At 37.7% G+C, this 19,973-nt stretch overlaps 1 protein-coding gene across 1 annotated transcript in view; it reads right to left on the bottom strand.

The window, feature by feature from the left end:
• Positions 1 to 7,472: 7,472 nt before the first annotated feature.
• TBCK (TBC1 domain containing kinase) overlaps positions 7,473 to 19,973 on the bottom strand; it is a 109,327-nt gene continuing 96,826 nt past the window's right edge. Inside the window, exon 25 of the mRNA XM_009327052.1 lies at positions 7,473 to 8,083. Coding sequence (XP_009325327.1) covers positions 7,973 to 8,083 — 111 coding nt within the window. The 3' untranslated portion in view covers positions 7,473 to 7,972. The remainder of the gene's footprint in view (positions 8,084 to 19,973) is intronic.

The raw sequence follows: 19,973 nt of genomic DNA on the forward strand, positions 1-19,973 counted from the left end.
AGTACACAGTAAAAGCACTATCAGGCAGGAGGAAAGAGAGCAAAGAAGCCTGGGCAAATACTGGTTTACCTACGGGGCTTTAAAAAGAAATGTAGGGCAAACATATATTTGCACATATAGTACCAAGAGGCATAAAGCATTTCAAAAGCAGTGAGACTATTTGGATCAACCGAACTCAGATATATTGCAACAAGCACTGGGTTCTAACTGCTCATTTTGCTGGTTTCTCCTTCAAAAGTAATTGCAAAATTTCTCTCTGCATGAAACGGCAAGAAGACTTACCTATTTTAGTAAAGCACTCAGATTCATGTGTATGTGCATGTACTACATGCCTACACAAATATTACAAAGGAGGAATTTTCATCATTCCACTTCCTTTGAGCTATTCTAGCTAGATTCAGAGGATCCTCCAAAGAGCTGGAAGTTTTTAACAGCCTTGTCAGTTTAAAGGAAGCTGTTCGCTAACTATAGTGTTACAGTTATACATGTATTATACATGTATGTAGCATACAGTTGTATGCTAAACTAAACTCTCCATGTTCATTCTTCCAGATACATATTATAAACGGGGCATCTTTCCAGATCTGGGGTAGGAGTGTCCCAGTTGCTGAAGAGCTGCCATCAGACAGCACTGAACTGGTCCTACACTGCGGACATGCAATACTCGAGAGAGCCACTAAGTTCCTCTCTTGAGGACATCATCCTACATCTGATGTCACCTATTTCTGTGAGGCTGGGAAACAACATTGCTTGAAAAAACAGCTTTACTTGAATTCAAGATTTAAAATTGGAGATATCAGCTCAAACAAGTTTTGAAGGGTTTGAGAAAAATTGCATTTAGGGTAGGAACTGAACCAAAGCAAATCAAATTAATTGACGTAATGGCAAGAAAGTTAACCCCTTTGAGGAAGCTGAATGTTGCGTGCTCACTAAAAGTATGCTTCTGAAACTCCAGGTTTGTACAATACTTTAAAAATAATAATTATAATTACACAGCAGAAGATAGACTGTGCTACTCTTGTGCTTACTGGTGCCAGAACTACTCACTGAGCTCCCAAACAAGATAAAGTTCTCTCTATGGATGCGATTGGGAAAAAAAAAAAAAGTACAGCTCTGACTTGTTTTGAGTCAGCTTGCTGTGAGAATGCCAAGTGAGAAAAGATTAAGGCTAAAAACCTGTCTTTCAACAGCTGTTAGAACATGTCAGGAATACCCAGAGGATGAATGTATTCAAGTAGTATAAGAACATTGACAGCCTGAAACTATGGAAAACTAAGTAATAGCAGGATTGCACATGCTAATTTATCTAAAACAATGACTACTAGCAAAGGCTAAATATCACATGATCGACTCCATGACATTTAGTTCCAAAATTCTGGTCTAGATTTATCTCTGTTAACACAAATGATTTGTTCCTTATCGGGTCCTTTTAATAGAGACCTGAAGTGGAGAAAAGGTGGATTGGATAGGAAGAGAGAGATCCACCCAAAAGGCTTGACACTTCCTAGCTTGTGGTATTTTAGTGGAGCATATAAACATGTCAGTGAGATTAGACCCCCCTGCTATCCCTTCATGCAAGCTTCAGTGCCTATATTTCCCCTTTGAGAAGCTGTAAGAAAACTTAGCGAAAAGAATTTGGTGTTTTACTACTGCTGAGGAAGGCAGAGTTTTTATGCCTTAAACCATAGCAGGACAAAAAAGTGCTATGCCAAGTGATCTACTTCTCTTCTACACGTAACTTCCATGCACACAACACAAACTCACTTGAATTGCTAAAAGAGAAAAAAACTGAAAATCAAAAATAAAAATACTTTCTTATTATGCTCTGACCTCTGCTTTATAAGGGAGGCTATGATTTTATTTCTGGTATTCTAGGGTTGTAAAGCCTGGTATTTGGTTAATTTTCCATAAGGTGTCAATCTTGATCAACATTAAAGAAAAATCTAAGTACTGTAGTCATTGAAAATACATCATATTTTATTATGGCCTAACTGCACAAGACTTTATTATACACTATTAACATGATTGCTGGATGTAGCTAACCAAAATTTATAGCAAGCTTTGTAATACAAAGGCTTCTTCATCACTATATTCTTGAAAGATGCTGTGAATTGTTTGTGGGAATGCTGAAATTCATTCCTTAACAGTACTTACTAGTGAAAGGATTGTTTACAAAATTAGTGATGGAGAACTCATGTTGTCATCTATCTTTGGCGTCCCAAGGAAACAGCTTGTTCCTAGGAAATAAGTATTTAGTCTTTAGCATCTGCATTGTCCTCATACTCACAAATTTTAAGTGCTCACAGTACTCACTATATTTCTTTTTTCTACACTGAGTGAAATTAGGAAGTGTTATTAGCCTTATTTTCGTGAGGGGAACTGAGCCACCCTAATTATGCAAGGCATATCAAAAGTTTGTAGCAAGGCAGGCAATAATAGCCCAATAACTCAAGACACTGCCATAATTACTGTATCTCTTAAAACCCCACAGTTATTCCATGTACTTGTTCTGTACTCACAGGACTTTTACTCCTTTGGCCAGCTCAGCTGGCAAGAGCTGATACCATCAGATGCTATGACTCTCTAAAATGACGTAATGCCAGATAACCCTAGATAAACAAAGAAGAGACAAATTTAATACTGCTTCAGTTAGGAAATATTAATTAAAACAGTGATCTACAACTTTTCTCTGGATTGTTCCCATTGAATATAATGATTGCCACATTGATCTCCGAGTCGCCCCTACTGTATCTGTTCTTTCACACAGATTACTGTGTCTGGAAACTCATTTGGTGTCTATGCATATAGCTCCTAAAGCACTTAAGTACCTATCACTGGGGAAGTAAAATATGTGGATTACAACAGTGCATGCACTGGGGTCACTACTGTCATGTGCAAGACCACTACCAGAGGTTAATCTGAACATGGATTTACGTTATGGTTAAACATATTTTGGGAAAAAGCTTTACAAGAAATACTTACAAATTGATTCAGTGGTAATAATACTTCACTGATCCTACTTTTTGGAATAGTTTCTTTAAACTCTGCGTAACACTGGTTTATTACTGATATGATAAGACAGCCACACTGCAACATTGAATTATGTTCAGCCACATGCTTATGCTAGTATGAGATGAATTTGTCAACCTAAACTGATAGAATACAGACTCTGTTGTCACAGAACACAAACTGTTGTCCAACAGGTATTTTGGTGTTCAAACTTCAAGCCTCATGGTTACCTGAAAGGCAAATGAAACACTATTTCTGAAACAGAATGCAGTTTCTAGCATCAGCTCTCTACTAAGGCTGGAAATCTAAAAGAATGACAGTACTGGCATTATAGCTTGGGATTCAAAGAAAAAGAAAAATCTGTAGTTTTGCTAGTCAAATATACAAATCTGATGTTAGCTCAGTCAGCACAGATCAAGTTTCACTACTTGCCCTGGAAAGAAACACTCTTTTGGGAGGGATAATAATTCTTTCAAGCAATGTTCGCAAGTTGGGCCCAGGAGAAGGAATTAAAAATAGCAAGATAAGACTGATGACAGTAGTTAAGTTTCTAACATAACAGTGGGAGAGGCCAGTCTGACTCATCAGCAAAAAGATAACTGAAATGGGAGATTAAAAGGCCACACTCATTCCCACACAATTCACAGACCTCCTAGTAACTCAGTCTGAACACCATGAAAGCTAAATAAAGATATAGCTTTTTATCTTAACTGAAGAAGCTTAATAAGCTACCCAAAACTAAAAATGTAAATTAAAACTCTGGAATGGATATTCTGGACAACAGTCACATCCTGCAAATAGGAATAGCGAGTATGTCTTAGGCCACAAAACCAACAGGCTCTCACACTACCTCTCTGAATAACAACATGAGTGATGCAGCTGCTGAAGAGCTCATATGATTTTGGTTTTTTTTTTTTGTTTTGTCGAGTTGTGTGTGATGCAGCTCCAAAGTCCAGCTAAGTCCAATAAGCATCTTCCTTAGCTGGCTAGAATAGCAAGCGAAGTCTAGACGCTGATATCCAGAGGTCACAGAAGTAACATTGCACCACTGTATTATACCTATGCAGATTATGTTTACACAAAGGCATAGAGGGATGGCAACAAATTGAAGTGTAGTGGTCTTGTCAGTTAGCCTAAGGATAGATTAAAGCCTAGAAAAAGAAACAAGGAAAGGATGGTATTGAAATTTAACCCCTTACCCACTCTGACAAATTATTTAGCCCTTCACACTTCTAGAGATTATTCAGGAGATCAGAAAAATAAATCACCTAAGTAAAAGGAGACTCAGTCTCTGCTGAGCTGCTACTGTTTCTACTTCAGAAATACCAGAAAGACTGTCTATCAAATACCCTAGACTACCAGTGGGGAGAACATAAACCTAAAGGGAAAACTCATGCTAAATTTAAAAAAATAACAAACTAGAAGTACCTGAAGTAAACTAGATTAATGAAAGCTAAAGTGAAGTAAACACCACAAAAACTTTCTGCTACATAAGGTAAGTTGTTCCCATCCTGAACTGGGAAGGTACCATGGCTGCAGGTCACCTAGACTTAGAGAAACCAGGGTGACAAAGGGAGACAAGATGGGTCCAGGAAGGGAGGTTCCTAGGATAAGGACAAATAGTTTTAGTCTTTGCTCAAAAAAGTGGACCAAATAGGAAAAATATCTACTTGTAAAAAAACAACCCAACAAACAAACAAAAAACCTAGACACAAAGTGCAATAAAAATCTCAAAGGATTACATCTGGTCTAAAGAAAGACACACTATAGTTTAACAGCAATTGTTTCATAGTCTCCAATGATCAACAGGTCTGAGACTACCAAAAAAGGGTTAACTCCTTTGCTCTGTTCTCCTTAGATGCCCACCTGGGTAACAGCAGGGAGATCTGGCTGTCCCAGCAGGAAGCTATAGGCACAGGTGGCTGGGGCAGATTCAGGATGTTTTTAAAACAGTAAGAAAAAGATAGACTGGGAGAGGCTGCCTTTTCCAGGCCAAACAGTGGGAAATATTTAGTTGGGACATTTTTCTGCTAGCAGTAGAAGACATCAGCTTGGAAGATTAATAATTTTTTTCTCCTACTAGATCTTTATGGTATCCAGTTGCAGTCTAAAACAGAGAATGACCATGGTACAACTGGACAAACCATGGTGCTAGAAATGTACATGTTTGGAAAACCTGGCCTCCAGAAATCTTTCAAAAGCTATACAAACCTGACAACTGCTTGCTCCACCAAAGCAGCGCTCAACTTGGTGGGGTAACAGAGCAAATAAATTTTCATGCTCTTAAACTGGGCAACCACCGCAAGAACTATATAAAATTCTTTAATGAGAAACTACCACAAAAGGTAGTTCTATTTACATGGGGAAAAAATTCAATACTGTTTAGCAGTTCTTGACATTTCCTGCTTTTACACACATCCTCTCTCACAACATCTCCCAGAAAATACATGTAAACATTACTTTATAATGTAAACTTCTACTTAATGGCAGCTTTTAAGTCTTCTGTCAAAAACATATCCATACACAAATGGAATACATCGGCTTTGAATCTTACTCAGCTAAATTGAAAGCAAAGACTGAACTGCATTATAGCCGAAATCTATAGATATTCAACATATAAACACTAAAACCAGTTGTATCTGTCAAAAAGGATTTGTTGAAGCCGTTAAGTATTAGGTATTTTTCACTCAAAAGATAACTTGGCTTCTCTAAGAATGAAAATACCTGTATGAGATACAGAATACTTCCTACCCTTCCTACCAAAGTAACAAGTAGCTGGTACACGTTAAATCCTGCTTTCTCAAAGGCATTCTATTCTTTGTGCTTACAGTCCTTTTCTGAGTACCTGTATAAAGGAGAAGGAAATATCAAGCTGGGATTAAATATATAGTATCACCTGAACTGCTGTATTAGGTATAGCCCAACATCCACTTATGAAAGGCAAATGCTTGAAAAGGGAGTGCAAAAAACAGGGTGAAAACCTCCCAAAACAAAAACCTTCCACAACAACAAAAACCAAACCCCACCACCACCACTAAAAAACCCCACAGAACAAGTGATCATTTTGCCTGTGATTTATAGAGACTGTTCACAGCCTTCCCACTGACCCCTCTCCCCTCTCACAACTGTCTCAGTTTTGGAAATCTCTTGTGACAGAAGAAAAATGAAATTAAGTCAGCTGCTGCAATGTTCCGTTGGCCAAACTAAAAACTATTCATGATACAAAATCCTCAACTAAGGCGTATGATACCCGTATCTTCCAGAGAAAATCCTCATTACCCTAACAGTGAGCTTGTATCGTGTAAACTGCTGTGTCCCAGCCAATGCTCTAATAAAGAGCATGGTGTCAAATTCACAATGCAAGCTAATATGTGACTGTAACCAGGTGAACAGATCTTTGGTGTAATTTTGTTCATTTTACAAAATACATTTTAATCCCCGCACTTCAGTGATTGCTAAGCCTCATGTCACACCAGTGTTTTCTAAACTTCAAAAATGTAGAAGGAGAAATCTAAAAGTTTGTCTTCTAAAATAAATTCTTCCAAATTTCCATTTAATTTCAGAGCCATACTGTCAGTCTTACATTATCACAACTGGTTTTCCTGGATTAAAGGTACTATTTCCAAGTAGCATTCTTGAAGACAGTTTCTTTTCTTTTCCTAGCCTTTCCTCCCCCCGCCCCCATTATTTTTAGAATGATGGACCTGACATGCTAGCAAAGCTAACCTGGGATTTTGAAGGGGAGAAATTAGGGTGGTTCCCCCCACCCCCCCCATCTCCTGAAAGGTGGTACTTGTCTGAATCAAATTTATTTTTGGTTTCTCGGCAACAGAGAGATGCCAATTCCTGTTTCTGTTGGTGCTTTCAATACTTTTGGCTTCTTGTTGCAAAGTAGTTTCCACATCTCTAGTGCACAGTCACCTTATGCCCTTTGTGGAAGCCTGCTTTCACTCATCTACAGCACTTGCATCCAGTTTAGTTTAGAAACCTGTCTGCTGTCTCGATCTGTCAGTTTTAAAGTTCATGTTTAAAAACAGGACTTAAAAAAAATTATTTGACACCACTAGCTGAAAGAGAACCAAGGAGAACTTTGCACCCCCAATTCATACAAAAGTGATTACTCTAGAATGTTTTCATATGAAAATTAAAATAGCATTGTTTCTTTTTAAGGCATGAGCTTCTAAAATTGAAAAGCACTATTATTTGCGGAATAACTGATCTATAGTCGTAAGACCTAGTATTGTCAAAAGCCTACCTTTCTGGTAAATGTAATTGTTTCAGAAATTGTTGTGTTTGCTGTCTTTACGGAAATAGAACATTAAATTCTCCACAGAGGAGTAGGCCTTCTTCACTTCCGCAGGATATGATAGTTTGGATTGACTCAGCAGCAGCTCTTACAGTGACTTCCAATCTGGGGGACATCTTTATTTCCAATCAGATGAAAAAATGCTTTCTCAAAAAGAAAGTAGGTCACAAGATACAGCAATTACTCTTTAAAATATTAGAGAACACACTTTTTCACAGGATACACACAGGGTACAGTTTCAGCTTGTTACTTTCAATATTCACAGTAAAATACTTTCGAAAAATAATCTATTTAAGTGCAGCTTAGAACCATCAAGTGCCAGTTTATTTTGTTCTGCAGAAATATTTATAAGATACCAAATGCCAGCTGAGTTACTCTTTTTGTGCTCAGACTTGCTCAACCAGTTGTGCATTACAACAACGCTGAAAGAGGTTTCTTGGAAAGCTTGAAGCTTCACAGTTTTCATCTGTTCCAACTGAAGCTCTGAATCAAAGAATAAACGCAAAGCTCCTGTGCTCTAGATCTGCAGGATAAGACACTGATTATCAGGATAGCTTGTATAGTGAAGACGCCATAATGCCCTTTGGGTTTGGGATATCTATGTTGTACGGTAAGACTTCCCTATTCAGACAGATTGTCCTGAATGTTTACGGTCACTTAAATTTGTGGAGAAGGAACAGTGAGGAGACCAGTTGGCTTGATCTTGTTGATTCCTCCATCTAGGATGCAGACCCTTGGGTACTTGTTTTTCACTAGATGAGCTGCAAACTGAAACGGATATACCATTAGCACACTGCATATTATAGTCCTTAAATCAAAATAACTTTGTGTTAAGTAAGGCAAGTTAAACAAAAGAAAAAATTATCAGACCCTAGACATTCATTCTTTGCACCAACTAGTCCAACACAGGAACCCATGCCTGTCTGTTGAAACAGCTGGGATGAATTTGGTGGTCATGAAAGTGTCACACTGATAACCCCAAACTTTATTTATCTCTGCTTAGGCAGGATTTTACCTCGTTCTAACAGGATTATTTAATCTCAGAGTAATCACTGGAACCCCTCTCAAAGCATGAAGTAACAGATATTTTTCTCTGCATTAATCTAACTCCCAGCTGTTTTCTGTAGGTTCCCAAGTGTACAAGCATCACAGTTTGATTTGCTTACCTATCAAACTTGTGCAACGTGACTTGATTTCACAGATGTCAGATATGAATTTGGGGTCTAGCAGCTGTACTCTCCCCGCCCTCAATCTGCCCATAGGCAGGTTACTTAGTGCAAGCACCTCCCCCTGAATTAATTCATTCCATAAACCAAGCACAGCAGTTGCCAGTTTCCATGTAGGAACTTCATGAAAAGTTGCTACACTGATGAAGAACAATATTTTGTATATCAAAATAATAATAATGATTAAAAAAATCAAAGTAACAAAAATTATGTATCAAAATATCAAAATCAAAAAACAAAGGAACAATATTTTGTGTATCACATGTCAAACTTGCCTTTTAAATACTGACTGCAATACAATTAAAAAGCAAGCCACCAAAATGGATTAATCCGAGAGAAACTATTTTAGTTTTACTTTATATTTACTATTATATTTAATATATATTTATATATATTATAATATATATTTATGTGATTGTATATACTAAATATATTTCTATATTTACTATTATATTTTATTTATTTCCAATAGCTATGAGAAAGACTGCCCTGCCATCCCAGTCTTTGAGATTGTTGCTTTATACGTGGTTGACAAATTAGTACCGTTTGTAAAATCACTGAGTGCTTCCAAATGGGCTATGTAAAACATTTGTAATTCCCTTTTTGACTCTTTAAAATTATTTGTCATACTATTCCAGAATGCTGTGCAAGCATGATGTCCAAATAACTAACTTTGCACAAACAACTGAATTACCAACTCAAGAACAGCAGTACGCACCCTATCCAAACTTAGTACCTGGGATTTCTTTTTACATTTACATTCCTTCTAATTCCTTGTGATAGTATAACAGATACTAAGGCAGAACAAGATGTACTACATGATTACCTGGTCAAGTACAAGTCCTGAAATAATCTCTTTAACAGGTAAGAGTTCATAGCAGCAAAGTTTTAAACTCCTTCCATAGCCAGAGCTTTTGCTTCACACCAAAGATATTTTATATATGCAAGGAATTTATTTCTGTCCACTTATGTGTCAAACATAGCTATTGCATTCCCTTCTCTGTGAATCAGGATGGATTTAACCAGGGAGTGAGCAACTGGTCACAATGGATCAGTCAGGTCATTTTGGCTGTTATATTTGTTTCAGGTACTTGCCTAAGGAAGACCAAAAGGAAGTTCGATCATCTCTTCCCCCATTAGTTTGGGTCAGTCAGTACAGGATTCAAAGGATCAAATGAAAAAATCCCCACAATCAAACAATCAAAACAGTTAATAGCAAAGTTAGACCATATGTGGATGCCAGTTTTCATGCCATGCTTTTAGAGAGGCTCTCTGATGCAGAGGTGGTATAATATGCACAGAGATATCACTAGGAGAGTCCAACTACCTCTCACTATAATCACAGCCCATAAAGATGTGGTGTATAGTATAACAGAGACAAAGATATTTCTCTTTGTCAAAAATAGTGCTCAGCTGTGCATACCATGAGCTACAAAAATAGTATATATTCCTAGTGAAATACTCCTACCAGACGTCTCTACTTCATATGTACATATCTGTCACCTCACAGTGCTCTCCACCTGTGACTAATGGATAGTGCTCTGTCTTGGACAACAACGCTGCTCATAGATGGCAGAAATGAAAACTGGCAACAAGACTTCAGACTGACAGAAAGCAGTATGTTATTTGCTGAGTACAATGTCCCATGTGTCAGCAGCGAGGTTCCACCCCCGTCTACTGATAATTTTACACTTCTGGTAATAAACTGTAAACTCTGCTCCAAGTTTTTGGATGCCCTAGCCATAATATAACCACCATTCCATGCAATCTGAAAAGAAAATATGCAAACAAATGCTTTGCGTTTAGGGTTTGAGCATTAAGGCCTGTGTCCCACTGTATTTTAGAACTGCTTTAGTAACCAAGGTATGGCTGGAAATAAATTTTCTTCACTGCATATGACAAGAGGTTCTTTTATAACCTTATGGTGAGGCATCTCTTGCTTCTTGCGGGGCCTCTGCGAAGCAAGCACTGCAGAATCTGTGGTTGTTAGCAAATGACAGGCAGAAAGCTCAAGAGCACGACAAGATGATATAACACAAGATGAACTGCCTTTTTTTTTTTTTTAAAGTTGTCACAGAACTGCCTGCAGTTGTCTACATAGTTTCGGTGAGAAAGGCTGCAAATACAGCTCAAAATATTGCATCTGAACATCCAGCCAGAGAAAATCCAGTGAGCAGGGAATGTACTGCTATTGGTACCTCACTACTGCGGGAATTAGCTGCAAGTCAGGGGCCCAGAGGCATATACATTGCCATAAGCCGAGGGCTGCCATCGAACTCCAAATATCAGCCTCCAAGAGCTTTGCACATACACCTGTCTCCACACTGCAAAGAAGAGTCATCAAGGTTTAATTCATAGGGTAGTAGGATTTGATTCGATTAAAGACATTCCTAGTTTTACCTTCTGCCTTCCCACATTGTGTCACTGAAAGTAGAAACAGTAACTTTTGGTAAAGAGTAGATTTAGAAGCAGTCTCTTATTAACATTGCAGTCTTCCTAATTAAAACTTTGACTTTTTATAGTTCTGTTCCTCAGTACGTTTGTGCCTTCTTCTCCCAGACAGAGGAGTCCGTCAGTCACAGACAAGAACGGGAACTTGTTCACCATGTTTCTGAATGTTCCAATACCACCTGGTATCTTTCCCTGCCAAAATATACAGTATGAAGCTGGTGTTTTCAAAACACATGAAAGTGTACTTCTGGCATGTGCACTGATGGACGGGCATGAGAGGAAGGACTATTTGAAATGCCTACATAGACTTCCTCCCCAACATGACCTTCATTTATGTTCAAATATCAGTAACTTAAATCCAAGAAATTAAGATAGATAAAAACATTAATGTTTCCTAAAAAGTTGAAAAAAAATCAGTGATCCAAAAAGAGCAAAATTTCATGTGTCAAAAAAAGCCCAAGGTGCTCTTCTGAATTAACGCCACAGACTTTCTACAGCAGAAACTGCCACCTTGGACTTCACATGTAGGCTCTATTTCCTTTATAAACGCTATCATAAAGTGTCAACTAGAACATTAATAACAGGCACCTGAATACGTAATTTGTAGTCCACTAAATAACGTAATTTACAGAGGTGCTCTTAAGACAGAAGATAACATGGTGAGGAGATAAGCAAATGGGTTACCATCATCCTTAGTAACCTGTAAACCACCTACATTTTAAAGGGAGATTTATTGAAACATACAAGAGTAGTGCACAATTAAATTTCCATTATACAGGTTGATATTAAATGGAAATGAACCTCTGTCATTTATAAGGTGATTATACTTTCTCAAATTTATCAAATGCTTGTGTTGACATTACTTCTGAGATATATCTGTTTCCCCATACCACCAATGGATCACAGTCCTCCGTAACGCTTCTGTTTTCATTTAGACAACACCAGTACTTGGGGGAGTATGCTTGTCTGAGGTAGAGGATTACAGGGATGCTACAAGACTTTAAGCTTTTTCCTTTCTGCCTCAAGTGGCCTCTCCTCAAAATGTACTTCCCAAGAAAGTTCAGTTACTGTGGTTTTACTGGCTGCATCTAGCGTTTAAATTGAACTTCCTCTTGCTACTTTCACAGCAAATATTATACATGAAAGGATGAATCTGTGAGCAACTTGTTTAATGACTTTGGTGAAGACTTTGGAAACACTGTCCCTCTATTAAGTAATGCATCAATCACTTCCACATAAAACACCCTTCCTGGTGACTATAACTGAGCTAAAAAAATTGTAATTTGCATTTGAAAGCAGTCAGCTAAGACGCTTTCATGCAGATACAAGAAGCCAGGCTTTCAAAGACAGACAAGATCACAGCAAATTTGTATCAAAATTTGGGCAAATATTAAACATTTTACCCTGTATTGGTGTTGCTCTCAATACAAACAGCGTAACAAGACTGCTCCTTTAAGTACCATCAAGAACCTTAAAAATCTGCACATTGGAGCATTTATGAAAATGTTTCTACTACCCTGTTCCAAGCAGTAAAATCACAGCTTTCAAGTGTGCTGAATGTATTACACCAGACATGTCACATTTTTAGACTGTCTACAGCAAACAGACTAATAACAGCTTGAGAAGCATCATTCCCAGTACCCTTCGGGCTAGCCATCAGGGTTGCTACGTACACATTATTCACTTTCACAGACATTCTTGTGACAGGTTGTAATTAAAGGGCAAGTTGGGAGGGAAGGAGGAGTAACATACTGTACCAGAGTATAAAAAAAGACTGCTGTGACAAATGTTACCAGGGTATAAATGTTAATATCATACTCTGAAAGAGTCAGAAGAAAAAGAGATACTTTAGAAGCTGGAGGAGAAATATCAATCAAATTTTGTAGCACTTATCCGTTGCCACAAGATTATTATTAGTTTTTCACTTGTAGACACATGCTACACAAACCTCTCAGGGACAGCAGTCTGTTTTGCTGTATGTTTTCAGTCAAGAGTTCACCACTCAAAGCACACCATAGTCGAGGTGATCAGTCTAGAGCTTTTTTAACACCACTTTCCATATGCCACAAAGCAGACCCAGCACACAAGATTATTTTTAGTCAGCTATTTCTTATATTAAAGGGTTCCAGATAAATGAAATGGCACTTTAACACCAAGGGAAAGATAGGCACCTAAAGCCTCCCATATCAACAAAACAGTGCCTAGTTAATGGTTACAGTATTAGCATAAACTGAATGGAAGTACAAAACACAAAAAGCACAACTTTGTGCAAACACATGCTATGTTAAAAAAAAAAAAAGAAAAAAGTGCAGAACTTACTGCTCTAACAAGATCAAGATAAAATCCTTTACACGCAGACCTGGCCAAAAAGGACCACTTTCCATTCCATCAGTACAAAAATACAGCGGTAACTTAAAGGACTTACATGCAAAGATTTGAAAATAAGCCTACACAAACAGGTATTTAATAGCTGGTTTCAGAATAAATTTTACTGAGAATGAAAGCAAGAGTAAACACCCATATTTCTCCAAGTAATAAATTTTAAACACCTGCATTTTTCATTTTCCACTTAGAAATTATATATATATAAAATAGCCAGCTGAGAGCGAGCACTTGAAAATGAAAACTCAATTGCAGAGATTTAGCTGTTGTAACACAGCTAATTTATACCGACCAAGATATATTCAGTGCACCCAATACAGTTGAATGGATTGTAAAATTAAAATGCAGAAAGCAAACCTATTCTATTTTTGATTCAACAGAAAATAAAAAAAGCTGTTAGTGAACAGAAATATGTATTTTTAAAAAGATGCATAACAGTTGGCTTGAATATAAAAAAGAAAGCGTAAGTCCTTCTGAGAGATTCTACCCCCCTCCAATTCTAAAGATTGCCCTAGATGTTGAAAAATGTTCAAAGAAATACTCAATAATGAAAAACCTTTGTTTGTGATTTGCAGTACTTTTTACTAACACTACCCAAACTGCCAGTTTTGTCCCGTTTCTTAAACTCCAGGACAAAAGTCTTTGGATGTCCCACAGAACGGACACATTCTCTCCTGAAGCAGTCAGTCAGTCTTCTTCAAAAGCTTATTCAGATACAGTTTAGAGAAAAACTAAACAACATTGCCCCAGACAAGCAGTATGGATACTGGACTTGCCAAATTCACCAATACCATTCTAGCTGGCAATATCCTTACACAAGCCTCCTGGACTTGTAACACACATTTATTCGTTCATTACCATTTCTATTTCAGTTATCTCTATTTCAGATTCTCTGAACCGGAATACCAGGAAATATAAAACACTGTCTCAGAGCTGAAAAACAGCCCCGGAAAGTGATAATTCTATGTTATAATGCAGTAGCCCTGAGTGATATGGATACAACCTAATCCATGCAAGCTCATGCAAGGACAAGGGTGCTCTTTCAGAGGTGCAGCCCACAAAGACGGTATGACCACAGCCAAGACTGACATGCCTGAAGGAAACTCTCGAGCCTGACAGCACCACTCCAGGATTCAGGTTCACCATCTCCCATCTTTCCTGTCCTTACAGATCTCCCAGATGATTGAGAAGAGCTGAGATCCTGCTTGCCAGCATCTCTCAGAAGTCAGACATATTTTCATAGGTAAAGCTGAGGACTCCACAATTCCTCATCTTGGAAACATCCAAACCTCTGTGTAGTAAGGCACATAGATGGGCCAAACAACTTCTACATCAAACAACCAACTAGAATTTCCAGTAACTGCAACCGTCGGTCTCAGGAAACATTAAAAAAAGAGAACCTGTTTGGAGTTTCAGAAATAGCCTGCTTTCCTTGACACCTACTTCAGAAGAGGAAAGGGAACACTCAAATTCTGCTCCTGGGCCTCCATCTTTCATTTTCCCCTTTTCCTCTTTCATACCTAGCTGGAAAGGGGGACTATTTAGGTCATCTCTGCTGTACCTGAGGCATTCAGTGCAAACTAACCAAAGCCACTGACGGGCAGAATTACAACAGCGTAACGCAACTCCTGGCTGGCAGCCCTAGTGTCTTTCTCGGGCCGTGTGAAGAGCAATGTACTGGCAACAGCAACTGGCCTAGTTTCTGTCGATGAAGGAAAACATGCATACATGTTACAATAATAAAAGGGACTAAATAAAATAATACAGACTTTACAGAATAAAATAATGAAGACTTAACCAAGTCTTGTGTAGAGTTACAACCAGCAGGATTGTTGCTGATTAACTAAGCCTTTCAATCTCTTCAAAATACAAGCTCAATCTCTTCCTCTTTAAAGGCAACAAAGAGGCGCCTGATGATTTCAGTAGGCTCCGAGTCTGAATGCAGAAGGGAGGGTGATGCCTTAACAAAACAAACGTGAAAAAAAGCCATTCTGGGAATCATAAGGAGCCCTTCCATCCCTGCAAAGGGAAAATATCTTCAATTTTCATTCCACTTGTTCAATCACTTTTCTGCAGAGAGTATTTACAAGGAAATGTAGAATCTAAAAGATATACAGTAGAAACATCTCAAGAAGCTTATTGCCTAATTTCTATTAACTTTCACTCCAGAAGTTTCATTAGGCCCTTCTAACTAAACATATCTGTCTTTAGAAGCACAAATGCACCTGCCCTTTAGTATTGTATGCAACACCTAATCTTCAGATCACCTATGAAGTTTCATGGGTATCCATTTTTGTTTTTAAGACAGTTTTATAACAAGAAACCAGCTTCAGCATGCAGGGACTTGCTTCTCTGGCAAGGCCTTTTTAAAAGGCCTGAGGAAGATGACAACAAAATCACACAAATTCAGTGGTAACTGGACACTTTAACCTATGTGTCTCAGTCTTCATGTAAGAAGAAATGCATTTTTGATAGTGTGCTGAGAGAGAGAGAAAACGTTACTTTCATATAGAAGTAGTTTTTTTTTTTTTTTCAGGCTAGGAATATGTTATACAAAAAGAATCTTGAACTTGACCCTCTCCCTCTTGCCTTGAAAAGGGTCAGAAAGATCTCATGGAAAATCGGGACTGCTTGTCTTTGCTTTGGAGAGAATTCATACATTTCATCTATTAGCTTCTGTGATGCAGTAAGAATGACTACTTTGCTTCAGTAACTTGCAGAAATTGTCTAGACAACGTATTTATAGCAGCATAACTTATCTAGACAAAAAATAATCAATGTAACAATCAGAAGTTACAATTTCAAATTTATTTCCCTGCTATAAAGACAGATGTTTTTTAAGCTTTGACTTACAGCTTATCTAACTTTTTTTCCTAAGGCAAGAAATAAATGACTTGCTAATTATTAGACAGATTAAAGTGTCCTGTATACTTTATTCTGTTATAGCATTTAACTGACAATAAAACACATATTAAACCACCAGGGAAACACATACATATTAAACAACCACATCACACAAGTAGAAGCGTGTCACTGTCAAAATTGAGTTGCTGGAGCATGATTTAATATCAGGTAAGGTATTTCTCCTGTTCTAATTTCAGTCAACATTGCAGTAATACAGACAAAAAGTTGGAAACGGAAAGAAACAATGGCTTAGCACCTCAAAGTTGACTGAAGGAGGGGAGACGAAGAAGTAATGTCACCTTCCAAAAAAAGACCCAAACCAATCCCCATCCTACATACGCATAACTATGATCCGCCTTTGCGCTTGCTGCATCTCAGACTTTGAAAGTGACAAAAATCAGGAGATATGCTATTTGCCATGCACCCAAAAAAGAAGCTACAGTTGAGCACTCGTTGCCCATTTAACTATTATACTCCCAACTGTAATGATCCCTTGCCCATACTGGAACTTACAAGGTACTTATCTATCAATGGATGTGGGAAAGGGGAATTTAATTCACTTAAGAGATGCTGCCACTTAGCATATTTAAAAGTTAAAAATCAAAACAGAATCTGGTTGATTAACTCCAGCATAATGCCTTTTATGTAGAGGTTTCCTGCTGTTTTCAGAGACAAACAAGTATCTGCTCTGTTAACAAGTGCCCAGAATCCCCTAGGAGAAGAAAGGCTGGCACAAAGTGAGAATCAGCCTAAAGGAAGGAATATTCTGCAGAGGAGTGCGAGCCAAGCACCACCACACGATGCCCAGTGCAAGCTCCTCTTTACAATACCTTTATGCTGCTAATGGCACATTCAGTAAGCCTCTTGTACATCAGCCAATCTATTCATTTAACTTTTAGGCTGAGTAAATTAAATGCCTTAACAAGCAGGATTACCCTGTTTTAATTCTGTCCTAAGGAAGTGTTCAACTAGAGCCAGAGCTATGCTGGTCTGCGGGACTGCTGGCTTCCTTTGCCTCCTGCTGGAACAGTGCTGTGGTGAAGTTTTCAGTTTTTCCTCTCGCCTATCAAGTTCTAGACAGCATTTTCTTTCCAATTTAAATGTTTTATCATCTGGCACCAAATCAATTACAAAAGACAGAAACAGAAAAGAAGTGTGAAAAGGGGAAAAAGGCCTTTCTCCACGTGTGTTCAGTACACTCAACTTTGCTTTTTTTTTATTTTTAAATTTATTTAAATGATGCCAAGTAGGCTACTAAAATGAAACGCAATTGAAAGATTCAACCTTCTAATTACAAATAGCCCCATAAATAATCAGTGTTTTTTCACACTTACCCCACCTCTCTCAGTCCTGCATAAACTTAAACCAAACATCTAACAGTGCCAACCTCCATATTTTTAATGGAGTAAATATCAGTGAACACTTCTGAAAAATTCTCCTTTATGGTAGAGGGTACAATTTGTGGCTCATTCCTTTTCAGCTGGAAATACATAACTCTGTCTAGACATCTTATAACATTTCTTTGGACAAAATTGTTTTTGTTTCCACACATTCACTTGTGCAATTTTTCATATGATTGGATATGTAATGTATGAATGTACAATGTAAAAAGTAATAGCTATTGTTCTTGTCAAGCCTCAAGCTACATAGTTTTGGACTGGTTAAGTTCATGAACAGTGGCAGACAGTTCTATGCAGCCAGGCAGAGTAAAACTGGAACTGGCCTTAAAAAATAATCCACAAAAGAAAGGAGTTCTAAGTTTTATCAACACAGTCAAATTGAGGCTGGTTTTATATGTACTTTAAGGGTGTGATGGAGGTGGTGAGTCCCTACCAGTATTTAGGCTCCAGGATTTAATTAATTTGTGGTCAAACTGGTCAATTCAGTATTTTGTTGCTATTTAAAACTCTACACTCTTTAGTTAGTCTTTCAAGAACTCTAAAAGCAAATCAAGAGGCAAAGCAGCACTTCTCTTTTATGGAAAGCTATAATATTGACAATTGCACGTAAACCGGGTCAACATTGTCTCGGTTGCAGAAAGTCTGGGTTTAGAGTATAAGGCAGCACCCTCTCACGTGACTGAAGCACTTGCACTTACTAAGCACACTGCAAGTTTTCTTTAGCTGCACTGCAAAGGAAACATTCAACTTTCATTTAACGAAACATTAAAAAAAAATAAAAATCTAAGTTTGCATAAGAAGTGTCACTACATTACAGGAGAAAACTGTACCTTCTTAGCTACAGTGTAACCCACAACCCGCACTGTAAAGCTTCTGTCCCTTCTTTCAGGTTGTTTCTTCATTCTGTTTTAGACAGAATACTTAGTGTGTTCCTTTGTTTCAGATAAAACATTTCTGACTGGTTCTGGAAAACAACTCCCAGAAAATGACTTGGTAGTATGTGGGGTACCTCCCATAAAGACACTCATTAGTGAATACCAAAGCACTTTCTTTTTCCTGTTCCTATTCCTTGTGAAATTAGTGAGTGGTTAGGCTCTTACTGAGATAAATTAGGATGTTCAGTGATTTAAAATGTAATTGTTGAAAGCAGCTGCATAACCCACCATCAAACGTGTAAAGTGTCATTTAAATCATCTCCATTTGGCTCTTAGCATTTTGCATTTGTTCCTTTGAGGGGGGAATTTATGCATTCAGCATTTAGTGAGCTATTGTGATTATTCAAGTTGATTGATTTCATGTTGAAATATTTATCATGGACTTACCCAGATCTCATGCACAAACCTAGATACTCACTGATTGAAACTATTTGAGATATGCTGTACAGTCTCTTTTATGCCATCTCTGTTACTATTTAAGAGACATGATACATAGCACAAGTTAATTTTCTAAATGATGAAATGCAGGTTAATGTAAGGGATTTCTCACACTACTTACAACTCCCTGTATGTATAAAAAAAACTCCAGCATGTGTTGTGCCGATGCTTCTGCTGTCCATCACATGAAGACCTTTTAATGGTCCACAGCCCTCCTTGTCATATCAGGGTTACAGTTCATGCCCTTTGAGTAAATAGGCTTAAGAAACTGTGGTGAACTAAAGGTATACCATACTTAAGAGCATGTATTTAAAAAAAAAAAAAAGAGATAGATAACTTTCCTTCACCTGAGAGAAGAATAGCAAAAGAAATACTTCTACTTGTTATTCTGCTGGTTCACAACACCACCAAACATTTAGTCACAAAAAGGAACAGGGAAGTCTGAATATTCTCCCTGTCTCGTTAAAGGCACTGACAATAAAGGTATCATACGAAAGTCACCAGTAGGAACCATTCTCCTCTTCACTGAGCACAACTGCAGGAGCTAAATGATTCTAAAAAACTAATCAATACATTGGTTTTTACTAGTAGGAATATGAATTATATCTTATTTCCTTTGGACTTCATAACATACCTGTCCCCACCCTACTTACCTTGTGTGTGCTTCCTAACACCACAGAAAGTAAATGCAAGTCAGTTTTGAAAACTAGATCTTACTGATGCACATTAGAAGTGCTGATGTCACTTCTATAACATGCCAAAAATAAAGATTTTAAAGCTGAAAAAGGTAACGTTAAATAATTTCATTTCAAAACGTCAACTTTCTCAGATGTTGATCACTTGAAGAGAAATATGTCTTTGTCTAGAAGCAGAAATGAAGAACAACAACAAAATCACCCCAAATCCTGTCATCATACCCAAA

This window comes from Pygoscelis adeliae, unplaced genomic scaffold, assembly GCF_000699105.1.
Source record: "Pygoscelis adeliae isolate BGI_AS28 unplaced genomic scaffold, ASM69910v1 Scaffold87, whole genome shotgun sequence".
Classification (NCBI taxonomy): domain Eukaryota; kingdom Metazoa; phylum Chordata; class Aves; order Sphenisciformes; family Spheniscidae; genus Pygoscelis; species Pygoscelis adeliae.